At 40.0% G+C, this 12191-nt stretch overlaps 1 protein-coding gene across 1 annotated transcript in view; it reads left to right on the top strand.

The window, feature by feature from the left end:
* The window catches only part of etv4 (ETS variant transcription factor 4), a 114843-nt gene extending 104264 nt beyond the window's left edge, over positions 1-10579 (top strand). The window contains exons 12-13 of the mRNA XM_059956531.1: positions 1577-1678; positions 4299-10579. Of these exons, the coding sequence (XP_059812514.1) occupies positions 1577-1678; positions 4299-4520 (324 nt within the window). The 3' untranslated portion in view covers positions 4521-10579. The remainder of the gene's footprint in view (positions 1-1576; positions 1679-4298) is intronic.
* The last annotated feature ends 1612 nt before the right edge of the window (positions 10580-12191 follow it).

The following is a 12191-nucleotide window of genomic DNA, read 5'->3' as shown; positions in this document are numbered from 1 at the left end:
CTGTTGGACTTTGCTCTGCCACACCAACCTGAGAAGTGTTCAGTTAGTACACTAACTCAACTGGGGAGATGGTTAACCACTATCACGTTGGTCTGTAACATGGTCATCATGGCACAATTTCCTCCTGATTGTGGATTTCTGTGGAGTGTGTGTGTATCCCTCTCCCCCTCCCCCTCCCCCTCTCCCTCCCCCAAATGTACTACCTCAGAATGATAGTTCTGGTCTTAGCTAGACTTTTAGAATAATACAGCACAAAAGTGGATGCTTTGGCCCATTACATCCATGCTGACCTGCTGTAACTTTACCACCAAAGATAGTTACAAACTATACTTCTGGACCCTAACTAATGTCATTTCAGAGTATTCATTGCAGCTGGTAAAAGTATTAATTAGAGGGTGTTCAGAGATCAAATAGCCAACTTCACTCAGTGTGCAGAATATCTAGCAGTTCATTTTGAAGGTGGCAAACTATAGTATAAACCACAATTCCACAATGAAAAATGTTCCTCAGATGAGCTACTGATGGTTATTGATCATTATCAAACTGTATCCCAGGAGGTTCAAGAGAGAGAGGAAGCTTGGAATACAGTTTGAATAAAATGAGAATGATCCCAGGAATGAAAGGGTTAATGTATGAGGTGTGTCTGATGCCACTGAGCCTGTACTCACTGGAGTTTAGAAGAATGAGGGGGCGACCGCATTGACACCTCTTGAATATTGAAAGGCCTGCTGTAGATAGAGTGGATGCGGAGTGGATGTTTCCTGTAGTGAGAGAGTCTTGCACCACAGGGCACAGACTCAGAATAGAAGAACGTCCGCTTAGACAGAGATGAAGAGAAATTTCTTTAGCCGGAGGGTGGTTAATCTGTGGAATTCATTGCCACGGATGATTGTGAAGACAAAATCATTGGTTATATTTAATGCGGACATTGATAAGTTCTTGAGTAGTCAGAGCGTCAAGGTTACAGGGAAAATGTAGGCGAATAAGTAAGGAAAGCAGACTAAACACAAGAAAATCTGCAGATGCTGGAAATCCAAAGTAACACACACAAAATGCTGGAGGAACTCAGCAAGTCAGGCAGCATCTATAGAAAAGAGTACAGTCAACATTTCAGGCCAAGACCCTTCTTCAGGAAAACAGACTGGTCAGCATTTCAAGTGGAATCTTCAGCTATATGGAGACACAAGAACCTGCAGGTGCTGGAATCGGAGTCCCAGTGCAGGGTATCACCTAAAATGTTGACAGTTTTCCACCCACTCCCACCCCATAGATGCTACACTTTAGTGTTTTTATTTTATTCAGTTGTATGATTGTTTCGAAGGTCTGCATCCAATTGCTGACTTACCACATGAAATTAAGCAGATGCTTTAGTTCCTGTAGTCACTGGCAGACTTTGTTATCTTGTTTAATGGCCCTGAACCTTTACCGGCTTCTAGGTTCATAAAAGTGGACTGCAGAAAAGACCAACCAGTAATGAAGTTGTGAGTTTTCGTAGTCTCTGAACTGTTGACAGTAACGAGCAGAATAACTTTTCATTTGTGCACAACAATGTAACCAGAATTTCTTCACTTTCCAGGTGGCAAGACTTTGGGGAATGCAAAAGAACAGACCTGCCATGAACTATGATAAACTGAGCCGTTCCCTTCGTTACTATTACGAGAAGGGCATCATGCAAAAGGTTAGTTTAATTCACTCATTAAACTAAGAACCTTAATAGTGAAATATGCTGGTTATCAAAATCAGTATCTCCATCAAGATTTTTGAATATTGTTTTTCTTCTATCTCAGTTATTTGTTTATCTGCTTTCTAGCCCCGAAAACAGAATATATATTTGGAAGCTCTATAGAGATATGAAAATAAGATGGGCTAATAACAGTGACCTTTAAGATTTTGCCTAAGTTGATCCAGGAAGAACTAACAATTCAGATATGTCCTTGCCCAGTGAGTGACCAGAAAATGGAACTCATCCCACGGGTTAAGATGAATTATATTGTTGCATTAACGAGTAAACTGGGTGGATGAGAGTTGAAAGCCATATGGTTAGAATTAAACGAAGAGGAATGAGAGGCTGAGAGACTGGTTGAGCCAAATGAGTGTATCCCGAGTTGTATATATTCTGTAAAATGTTTATAGAGATAGTTTATTTATAACTTTATTCCAAGTAATTCCAAGTTTATCCACAGCAAGCTAACTCTCTGTCATTGGAGGCCTCCTGGCACCATTCCCCATCTGACTGCCTTCTGTTGCAGATCATCGATCAAGACTACAGTTCTCAGCTGCCCAATCATAGACAGGGTCCAATTCATTCATACAACAGAGCACTGTCTGTAGCCTATCAAGCTAGCTTTCAGCTTAACCTCCCATAATGTTTGACTCATCTGGTAATGTAAGTGTGCAGAGTGATTAGGCTGGTTGGGCCAGAATGGTGAAGTCAGCGTAAAAACCTTTTTGCGGGCCAAAACCAGACCAGCTATCCAGCAGTTCTGACAAACGCCAGAGGGGTTGATGCACTCAAGGCTGGTCTTTGTGGGGAAAGGAATGTAATCAATGTCAAAATAACAAATTCTCAAGCTCTCCTTGTTTTTTAGTTTTACTCACATTGATTTGTAATTATAATTTTTTATATCATTGTATAAGTTCCATCGAGCCTGGCCGACTTTCAGTTCCTCTCCGCTTTCCATACCTCTTGAAGTTCAAGAATTATAACATAAGTGTCTTTGCAATAAGGAAGCTAAGAATCTTTCCATGGTTAAACTGTATGATCCATTACAGGTTATGAAACACACTTTCATATCATCAGTATCAGAATCAGAATTGGAGATTAGAAACATGTCGAGGTTGCGTTCATGGGTTCATTGCCTACTGATGGCAGAGGGGAAGAAGCTGCTCCTAAAATATTGAGTGTGGCTTCCGGCTCCTGTGCCTCCTCCCTGATAGTAGTAATGAGAAGAGGGGAATGTCCTGGATGATGAATGCTACCTTTTGGAGGTATTGCCTTTTTTTTTGAAGACTGATGTACCCAGCAATTGCCAGATTGAGCCCAAGGAGTCAAATTGGCAGGTATAGCCAATGGTGAGAAGCTGGGGGTGGGAGGAGGGAGGATAATATGTTTTTTATATATAATTAAGGAAGCAATAACATTTGTTAACAGTTGGAACAAGATTATCAATATGATGAAAATATATTTTGTCCTGTATTTACCATGGACTCTGATCTATCTACAACTGGGTTGAGTGCTTCCTAATTGCATTACCAATGAATTGTGATTGTGAAAGGACAGGATAGAATGCCTTTCAACCAATTTGATGGCTCAGGAACTCAGCTCAAGTTTTAAATATTTCAATCTATTGTTGACCTCCTTTCTGCTCTTAACTTCAGGGAAATATGTGCATTTCTCAATGTGGAGTCAAGTAAGGTCAGCTTTCTCTCTGATCACATGTGTTATAAGTGGCTTAGAATTTCCCTGTTGGTGAAAGGTGATATTAGTCAGGTTTTCACTCCTCCGTCACCTGATGGTCTTTCTGGGGGGGGGGGGGGCGGGTGTGTGTGTGTGTTGGCTGAGGATAGGACAGACAGACATACTTTATTGATCCCAAGGGAAATTAGGTTTCATTACAGTCACACCATCCAAGAATAGTGTAGAAATATAGCAATATAAAACCATAAATAATTAAATAATAATAAGTAAATTATGCCAAGTGGAAATAAGTCCAGGACCAGCCTATTGGCTCAGGGTGTCTGACACTCCAAGGGAGGAGTTGTAAAGTTTGATAGCCACAGGCAGGAATGACTTCCTATGACGCTCAGTGTTGCATCTCGGTGGAATGAGTCTCTGGCTGAATGTACTCCTGTGTCTAATCAGTACATTATGGAGTGGATGGGACTCATTGTCCAAGATGGCATGCAACTTGGACAGCATCCTCTTTTCAGACACCACCGTCAGAGAGTCCAGTTCCACCCCCACAACATCACTGGCCTTACAAATGAGTTTGTTGATTCTGTTGGTGTCTGCTACCCTCAGCCTGCTGCCCCAGCACACAACAGCAAACATGATAGCACATGGAGCAAGCTTTGAACTGTCTCATATGATCAAGCTCACATTAAAATTCATGTCTAAAATTCCAAATAAAAATTGGATGTAGTGGTGATGGAAAAAGTTTATTTTTCATCAACCAATAATGAAATGTGAAAGGGAAATTTAGGTGATTAACTGGAACCTCAAATCAAGCAGTGAATTGAAACCCTGATGCAAGTGTCCGTTTGTAAATGAAATGTCCATTGACCTTTGGTATTTTCAGGTGGCTGGTGAGCGGTATGTGTACAAGTTTGTCTGTGAGCCAGAAGCACTCTTCTCCTTGGCATTTCCTGACAATCAGCGGCCACTGTTGAAGTCAGAATTTGATCGGCACGTGAACGAAGAGGACACAGTACCCCTGTCACATCTGGATGAGAACACCACCTACGTGTCAGATGCTGGGTGCATCAATTCACAGCACTATAACAAAGGATACATGTATTGATTAGCAACATGGGAATACTTGGTTTTAATCTCTCTAATTGCACTGCAATAACTATTAGAAACTGGTAGTAATTATAAGTTAGAATCTGTTGCTTCAGAACTACATATAACAAATAACCTGGGATATAAAGTTATAGCCTATGTGGTTTAAGAACTTTGGTTGGTTTGTCTGCTTTTTTTTGGTATAAATCTCACCGCACTACATACATATATTGTGCAAATGACTTCAGTAGCTTGAGACAGTGCTGGGTTTCTCAGCAGTCTCATTCACTTGCAAGAAAGCAGCGAGTTGATTCACGGCTTCAACCCATTACATATTCTTGCTTCTCTTCAATATGCTTCCTTTGTGTCATTCTATGCATCTTTCCGCATAAAATCTTTTAATGAGTATTGGTAAATATATATGAGAGACATCCAAATGCTTGTCACTGCCAAGTGCACAACTTTCTTTTTACCTTGAACTTATTTTATTGTGCAAACACCTGTATATTATTGTCACACTGATTTACAAGAATTTTGTTTAATTATTAATCTCCAAAACTGGTTTTCAATTTGGGGTCTCCTGTTATTTTCTCGGTGATGGTCCACATGTACTATACTATAGGTCATGTGTCTGACAAACAAAGGCAATACTGTTTGGAAACTTGTCAGGTAAACATGCATATAAAATTAGCCATCATACCAGTAAATATTATAAAATGATATTTTATTTGCTCTGTTTTCAAAGAGTCCTGTTTGCTCTGGACATCCAATCCAATCCTGATAATGCAAAATGTTTTTATGAGAAAGAAGCAAAAACAGAAAATGCTGGGAAACACCTATCAGGTCAAGCAGTGTCGTTAGAAAGAGTTGTATTCAGAGTATAGACAAAGGGTCTTGAACCCAAAACACTTCCACAGATACTGCTCAACCCGCTGAGGATTTTGAGCATTTTTTGGGTTTTACTTCAGTTTTCTAGCAGCTGAACCTTTTCTGATTTTCATTTATGATGAGTTATCTGACAATATTAATAGGAATAACAGCAAACTAGTTCAGTGCCTAAAAAAACTATTGATTGGAAATTATTGAATCAAAGCTGCTCAATTTAACCTTCTACAAAATAATTTGCTTAAGTTCCAAAGAGAAGCCTGGAATTAAAAAAAAACTGAGAAGCCACATTTAGATTCTACTTGTAGGCGGAGGTGTTGTTTTGCTCCACAGCACTAGTGAGCGGAAAAAGCAATTAACCGTGACTAAGCAGCGACTTTCCATTGTAAGTACAATGAAAATTCCATTCCAAACATGATTATTTCAATTCACCACGTCACCTCTTGTTAGATGGACCTCTGAATCTAGTCTTAATTTTGAAGTGGGCACCTAGTCCATATTCACAATGATCAGCTGATTAGCTTCACTTCACCTAAGGGTTATCACACCTGAGTCCTTTTCTCTGGAGTGGAACAAGAGTTTTTTTTAATTAGAGTAAAGACCAATTCATGAAGGGTCTTGGTTGAGATGTTGACTGTTTCATCCTATTCATAGCTGCTGGCTGACCTGCTGAGTTTCTGCAGCAGACTGTTTGTTGCCAAGGAATGTACTTTTGATTCAACTTAGAATGGATTGTGACACTGTCAATTATTATTAATTCCTACTATGCAGTGGATCTTTGGAGATATGAAAATAAATAATGAAGAGCAGCTGATTATTAGAAACTAGATGCATACACAGTGTGTGAAGCAAGTGTAGAGATGAGGTTTTAAATACTGTATTTGACAGAATTTGACTGTAAGTTATATAGAGCAAAAGGGAAAGTGCCAGAACACTTTTAACATACATGATGATTTGTAAGGATTCTACTACAGAATCTGTTCCAGTCATTCTCACTGCTCCACATGATTCTTATTCAAACAGGATCACACAGAATGTCTACACACATAGATGCAGAGTGCAGTAAATCTAGCGCAATATCACCTCTGACAGCCGTATTCTGACTGGATATACCTTCAAGAGGGCTCAAACCCTGACCGTACAAACCTGGCACTAAATTTGGCGTCAATCAACAATGTCAGAGGGACGGGTGATGTGGGAGTTGCTGAGATTGGATTTTCAGGGTTTGGTTTGGCATGTCATTGTTGGTCTAGAATGGAAGGAATTTTATGAGATTGCAGAAACTTAGCTGAAATAATTGTCAGATAGTAAACTTATCCTTTCATCACCATGATTTCATAACATGCTGGTAAAGGAAAAAAAAACTATCTCCTCCTTGACCCTGATTAGCAGAAAATCCAGCAATTTCCTTATTATTCATTTCTTACTTACCCCATATGTTCAATTTTGTCCAAAAGCCAACCTGGGTTCATCTTCAAGCCAGCCAAACACATAAAAAACAGTATTTTTGCTGTTTGGCCAGTCCTGGTGTTGTGGTAAGGATGGGGAAGTGACATTCGTGAAGTGGTGTTACTCAATGAGGAGATACTCACAATTATATCACTGTCCCTGGTCCACAGTCCCAAATTAAGCCTTTCGATAGAAGCTGACTACTGCTGAAATTGACATAAGCAGAAGGATACGTAGAGCAGAGGATGATGATTCGGGGCTTAAATAATTTCAGGAGCAGAAACAGAGGTGGAAAGATGCAAGCTGTCTGTATTATTGCAAAGAAGGAGCAAATTATCTGCCAGTCAAATATTGTCTAAAACTTGCAAGGGGTACTGGCCGCCATGGAGTGAAGCTACCTGTTGTGTAGAGCAATGGATGTAGCAATACATAACTTATTCATGACTTACTTTAATGACTACTTCAAATGTAGCATTATATTGAACATTTTTGGCTTTACGCACTTTGACCACATTAGTTCTATTTCTGTGAAACTCTCTGTTTGAAGGGGAAAAAAAGTAATGTGGTCGCAGGCTATTAAAGCAAGTCATAGCTGTAACTTCTGCTAGTACGTGTAGAGCTGTGTGCAAGGAGTGGGATGGTGCTTCCAATGCATGATTTAAGAGTCCTGCTCCCCAAGCTACTTGGCCGATATAGGCACATTCTATGCATGTTGCACCTGAATTATGCAAAGTCTGGGACAATCAGAATTTTTAATATCTCCATTTTAAAAATATATACATTTAAAAATTTTTAAAAATATATTCAGCCTAGATGCTGAAGGTTCCAGCATCTGCAGATTTTCTCGTGTTTGATATATTCATTAGTGTTGAAATTGATTTTCCTTCATTTTGGGTTCAGGTCAAGACTGTTAATGTTGAATGGCATCCTGTACAATAGGGTGAAAAATTAGGTTGCATATTGCCACTATGAATGCAATGTTTTTGTATTCTATGGAATGTGTTTTATTTTACATTAAATGTTATACTGTTATCTTAGCTGAGGTACACTTCTCTTGGACGATGGTCCAACCTGATCATCCTGGCTATGCAGGCTGAAAGTTAATGCCAAGGACTAGATACATAATGAAAGAAACAAAGGGTGTATCAAGCTTAAAATATTGTCATGCTTTCTGTGACTCATTTATTTCGTTTGGATTGTTTGCTAGGGAATGACTCAGTAGATACTGGTCATCATGTGTGAGCCTAGATAGAGCAAGGACTATTTGGTAGTAGGTGGTGCTGTACAGTAGCCAAGAATGTTCTGGTCCATGTGGGCTCATTTACAGGTGCAGGATTTTTATCATCAATTAGCTCAACACTAATTGATACTTCATCCAGCTCCTTGGTTCAGTTACATACTGTCTTTGCCAACTCTAGAGTTAGAAGAGCCATTTATTTTGTTTAGAGAGCAGCTGAATAAATGACACTACAGTGTCTAAATGAAAAGGAAACCTCGGGTAACCTTGGACTGTATTGCCTGCAGTGAGTGTTCAGGCTCACTTTGTGATGTGGTTTGTTTTCTCAATAACTTATGCTCAAAGGGTCTTTATCCAGCGTGCAGTAAATGCTTTATTTAGAATCGGAGAAGAAATCCAACAGGAGCTTGTAAGAGAAATAAACCAAGAGGAACTAGCCAGTGCTGGCATACAAAACGGAGTTAACTGCGCCTGATGGACTGCTGAAAATTTATTCATAATGTTTGGCTCTTACCCACGAAACACATTTGACATTCATAAACTTCATATCCAGCAGAATGTTTTGATCTCAGATGGCAAATATCATTTCAGCTTATGCACCTCAATGACTCAGTAGATTTATTATCTGCAGTTGCTGGTGACTACTGTGTGGGTCAGGTTTTAAAAAGAAATGAGTTAAATTTATGTGGGTCCCATCATGGCTTCTCAACAAGCTTTACATTGCAATAAAATAATTTGAACTGTAGTGTCTGGTGTAATCTAATAAAACAGCAATCTATAGACTCTCCCTCCCACTTTACCATCCTCAAAAACTGAAGGGGCCATGTGAGGGCCTTGGTTTATGGTCTTTGACAAAGTGTCATTCCCTCATTACTATATGGGGGTGACATCCTAGATTTTTGCCCAGATTCTGGAATGGGTTTTGACCTGCCACCATCTAACTCAGGGCAGTAGATGCAAACAGGTGAACCACCAGCTGACAGCAATCTCCTCATTTCGTTCCCTTAATTGCTTAGAGTTACAGTAGCTATACTCATGGAGAGAGACATGATAAAGGAGTAATCCTGAGATCCCATAACCATTTCCTCCATTGTGAGAAGACCATAAAATATACAGTAGGGGCATAAGAGGTCAATGTTGAGAATAAGAGGTCAGTTATTTAAAACAGAGTTGAGGAAGAACTTCTTCTCCCAGAGAGTTGTGGAGGTGTGGAATGCACTGCCTCGGAAGATGTTGGAGGCCAATTCTCTGGATGCTTTCAAGAAGGAGCTAGATAGATATCTGATGGATAGGGGAATCAAGGGATATGGGAACAAGGCAGGGACTGGGTATTGATAGTGAATGATCAGCCATGATCTCAGAATGGCGGTGCAGACTCGAGGGGCCGAATGGTCTACTTCTGCACCTATTGTCTATAAGTAGGCCATTTGGCCCATCAAGTCATGGCTGATTTTTTTTTCAAATCTGTTCTCTCACTTACTCCCTGTAACCCTTAACCTCTTTACCAATCAAGAACATATCAGTCTCTGCCTTAAATACACCCAATGACTTGCCTCCACAGCCCCCTATGCTAGTGAATATCAGGAGACTGTTCAAGGAAGAGGTTGGTGCAAGCAATGTACGAGGATGTTTATGCTCTGCTGTCTTCCCCATTGTTGTAGCTTGTTAAAAATCTCAGTCAGCGTTCACACTTGATAAAGGACAATCAGCATCTCTGGGAGACTGCCTGGGCAAGGAATAGAAGAGATGCCGTTCAGAAAATATATATTATGGTAATTTTCTGGATATTATTAGCAAGACTATCAGAGCAATCAGTCATTATGTAGCATTGTACATATTGTGGAGGTCAATTCTAATAGAGTTTGAGAAACAACATCTTATCAAACTGTGCCTTTGAAAGAGAACGATTAAAACTGAGGACTGCAGCTGTCCTCTAACCACACTGTCACCTAAACTCTGTCTCCTTATGAGTTCTGAAGACATCTGTCAAAAGTGGGTTGAAAACTTAGTTTTGCTTGTTTGAACACTAAACAAGCCTCAATCCTGATTTTTAATTTTTCTCTTAGAAACCGTTAGAAGCAGCTATTGTGAACAAGATGCTGTACGTGTTGTTGTTCTGAAGTAAAGCTGAGGCACATGGTTTGGAACTCCAAGCTACATCTATGCTGAACCCCAATGTGGAGTTCTTTGTGCCAACATTGTGTGTGGAGAGGAACATGATCACTCTTCTGCACATCGATCCCTACTCCACCAAGGGCATCTGAAAGGTCTATTAAACTCACTTAATCTGACGCGGTTTAAAATTGTTATGAACCTGTATCTTTGTTAATCCTTTAAATAGCTTGGCAAGATAACATGATCACACAAATGTAAATAATGTAATCTCATTTTTTTCAAGGATTTTTGCATAAAATGGTTGAACAGTGAACTAAATGACTACAAAAGTTGTAGATGCCATTCATTTGTAAATGAATATTAATCAATAAATTGAAATCATTATACCATCAGTCATTACCAGATTTGCTTTTTCAGAGTTTTACAGTTGTTGTGATTTTCCTCTGATTCAAAGTACTGAGGTTTATCCAGCAGGAATTACTGGAAAGTTAGTTGAGAGGTGGAACTTTTATTGAAACTCAGAAATACTTCACAATAAAACAGTTTCTGAATTTATAAGGGGGTTTAACTTTAAGGTGATTGGAGGAAAGTATAGGGGGAGATGTCAGAGGTGGGATTTTTTTTAAGAAACACAGAGTATAGTGGGTGCATGGAATGCACTGCCAGTGACAGTAGTAGAGGTAAATACATTATGGACGCTTAGATAGACACATGGATGAAACAAAATGAATGGCTGGGTGGGAGGGTAGGGTTAGATTGCTCTTGGCATAGGTTAAAGGGTTGGCACAACACTGTGGGCTGAAGGGCCTGCACTGTTCTTTAAGGCAAAAGCATGGGCCCTTAAAAAAGCAGTGGAATGCTGTTCATAAACCTAGCTCTCTACAAAACCAGGAGAATTAGTAGCCATTCAATAGGATCATGGCTGATCCAACATTCCTCGTCCACTTTCCTGCAATTTCCTCATAACGCATGATCCCCTTAGTCATTACAAATCTGTCTGGCTCAGCCTTAGGTTTACTGACACCTTCTGTTCTCATTGTCATTCTCCCAACTCCACTGACTGGAGTTCCAGTCTGTTCAATCTTTCTTCATTGAACAACCGCTCCCTACCAACAGTCATTCCAGTGAATCTTCTCTGAATTATCTCCAATGAGATAAGGGGATCACAAATCATTTGCAGCACTCTAGACATGATAATTTTTTAAGACGATAAGGTCACAGGAAATAGGAACACAATTAGGCTATTCTGTCCATCGAGTCTAATCATGGTTGATTTATTTTCCCTCTCAAACCCATTCTCCTGCCTTTTCCCCCACAACCTTCAATGCCCTTACTAATCAGGAGTATCAAACACAAAGTATACTGCAGATGCTGTGGTCAAATGAAGACGTACAGGAGACGTCAGGAGTCCTGACGAAGGGTCTCGACCCGAAACGTTGACTGCTTCTTTCAACGGATGCTGCCCGACCTGCTGAGTCCATCCAGCTTGCTTGTACGTCTTAATCAGGAGTATCAACTTCAGACTTAAATATACCCAATGACTTGGCCACCGCAGCTGTCTGTGGGAGTGAATTCCACAGATTCAACTTGCTCTGGCTAAAGAAGTTCTTCCTCATCTCTGTTCTAAAGGGAGGTCCTTCTATTCTGGGACTGTGTGCTCTCGTCCTAGAATCTCCCACTATAGGAAACATCCTCTCCACGTGCACTCTTTCTAGGTCTTTCAATAGGCTTCAGTGAGATCATGCCTCATTTTCTAAACTCCAATAAGTACAGGCCCAGAGTTATCGAATACTCCTCATACTCAAACCTCCTCCAGCCCCTCTCTGTGTTTCATGGAGAAGAGCTTGCAAATCATCTCGTGCTGAAGGTTCAGCAACTTTTCTCTATTTAAATAATATGTTCATTTTGGAAAGACCGAAACAAACCAAAATATCTTCCCATGTTGTAATCCTTTTGCCAATGTTTTTCCCACTCACTTATCTTTCTCTGTAATATGTTTGTGTC

The sequence above is a fragment of the Hypanus sabinus genome, chromosome X1 (assembly GCF_030144855.1).
Source record: "Hypanus sabinus isolate sHypSab1 chromosome X1, sHypSab1.hap1, whole genome shotgun sequence".
NCBI lineage: Eukaryota > Metazoa > Chordata > Chondrichthyes > Myliobatiformes > Dasyatidae > Hypanus > Hypanus sabinus.
Note: the sequence above shows the minus strand (reverse complement) of the source record. Positions and strands in the feature narration are given on the sequence as shown.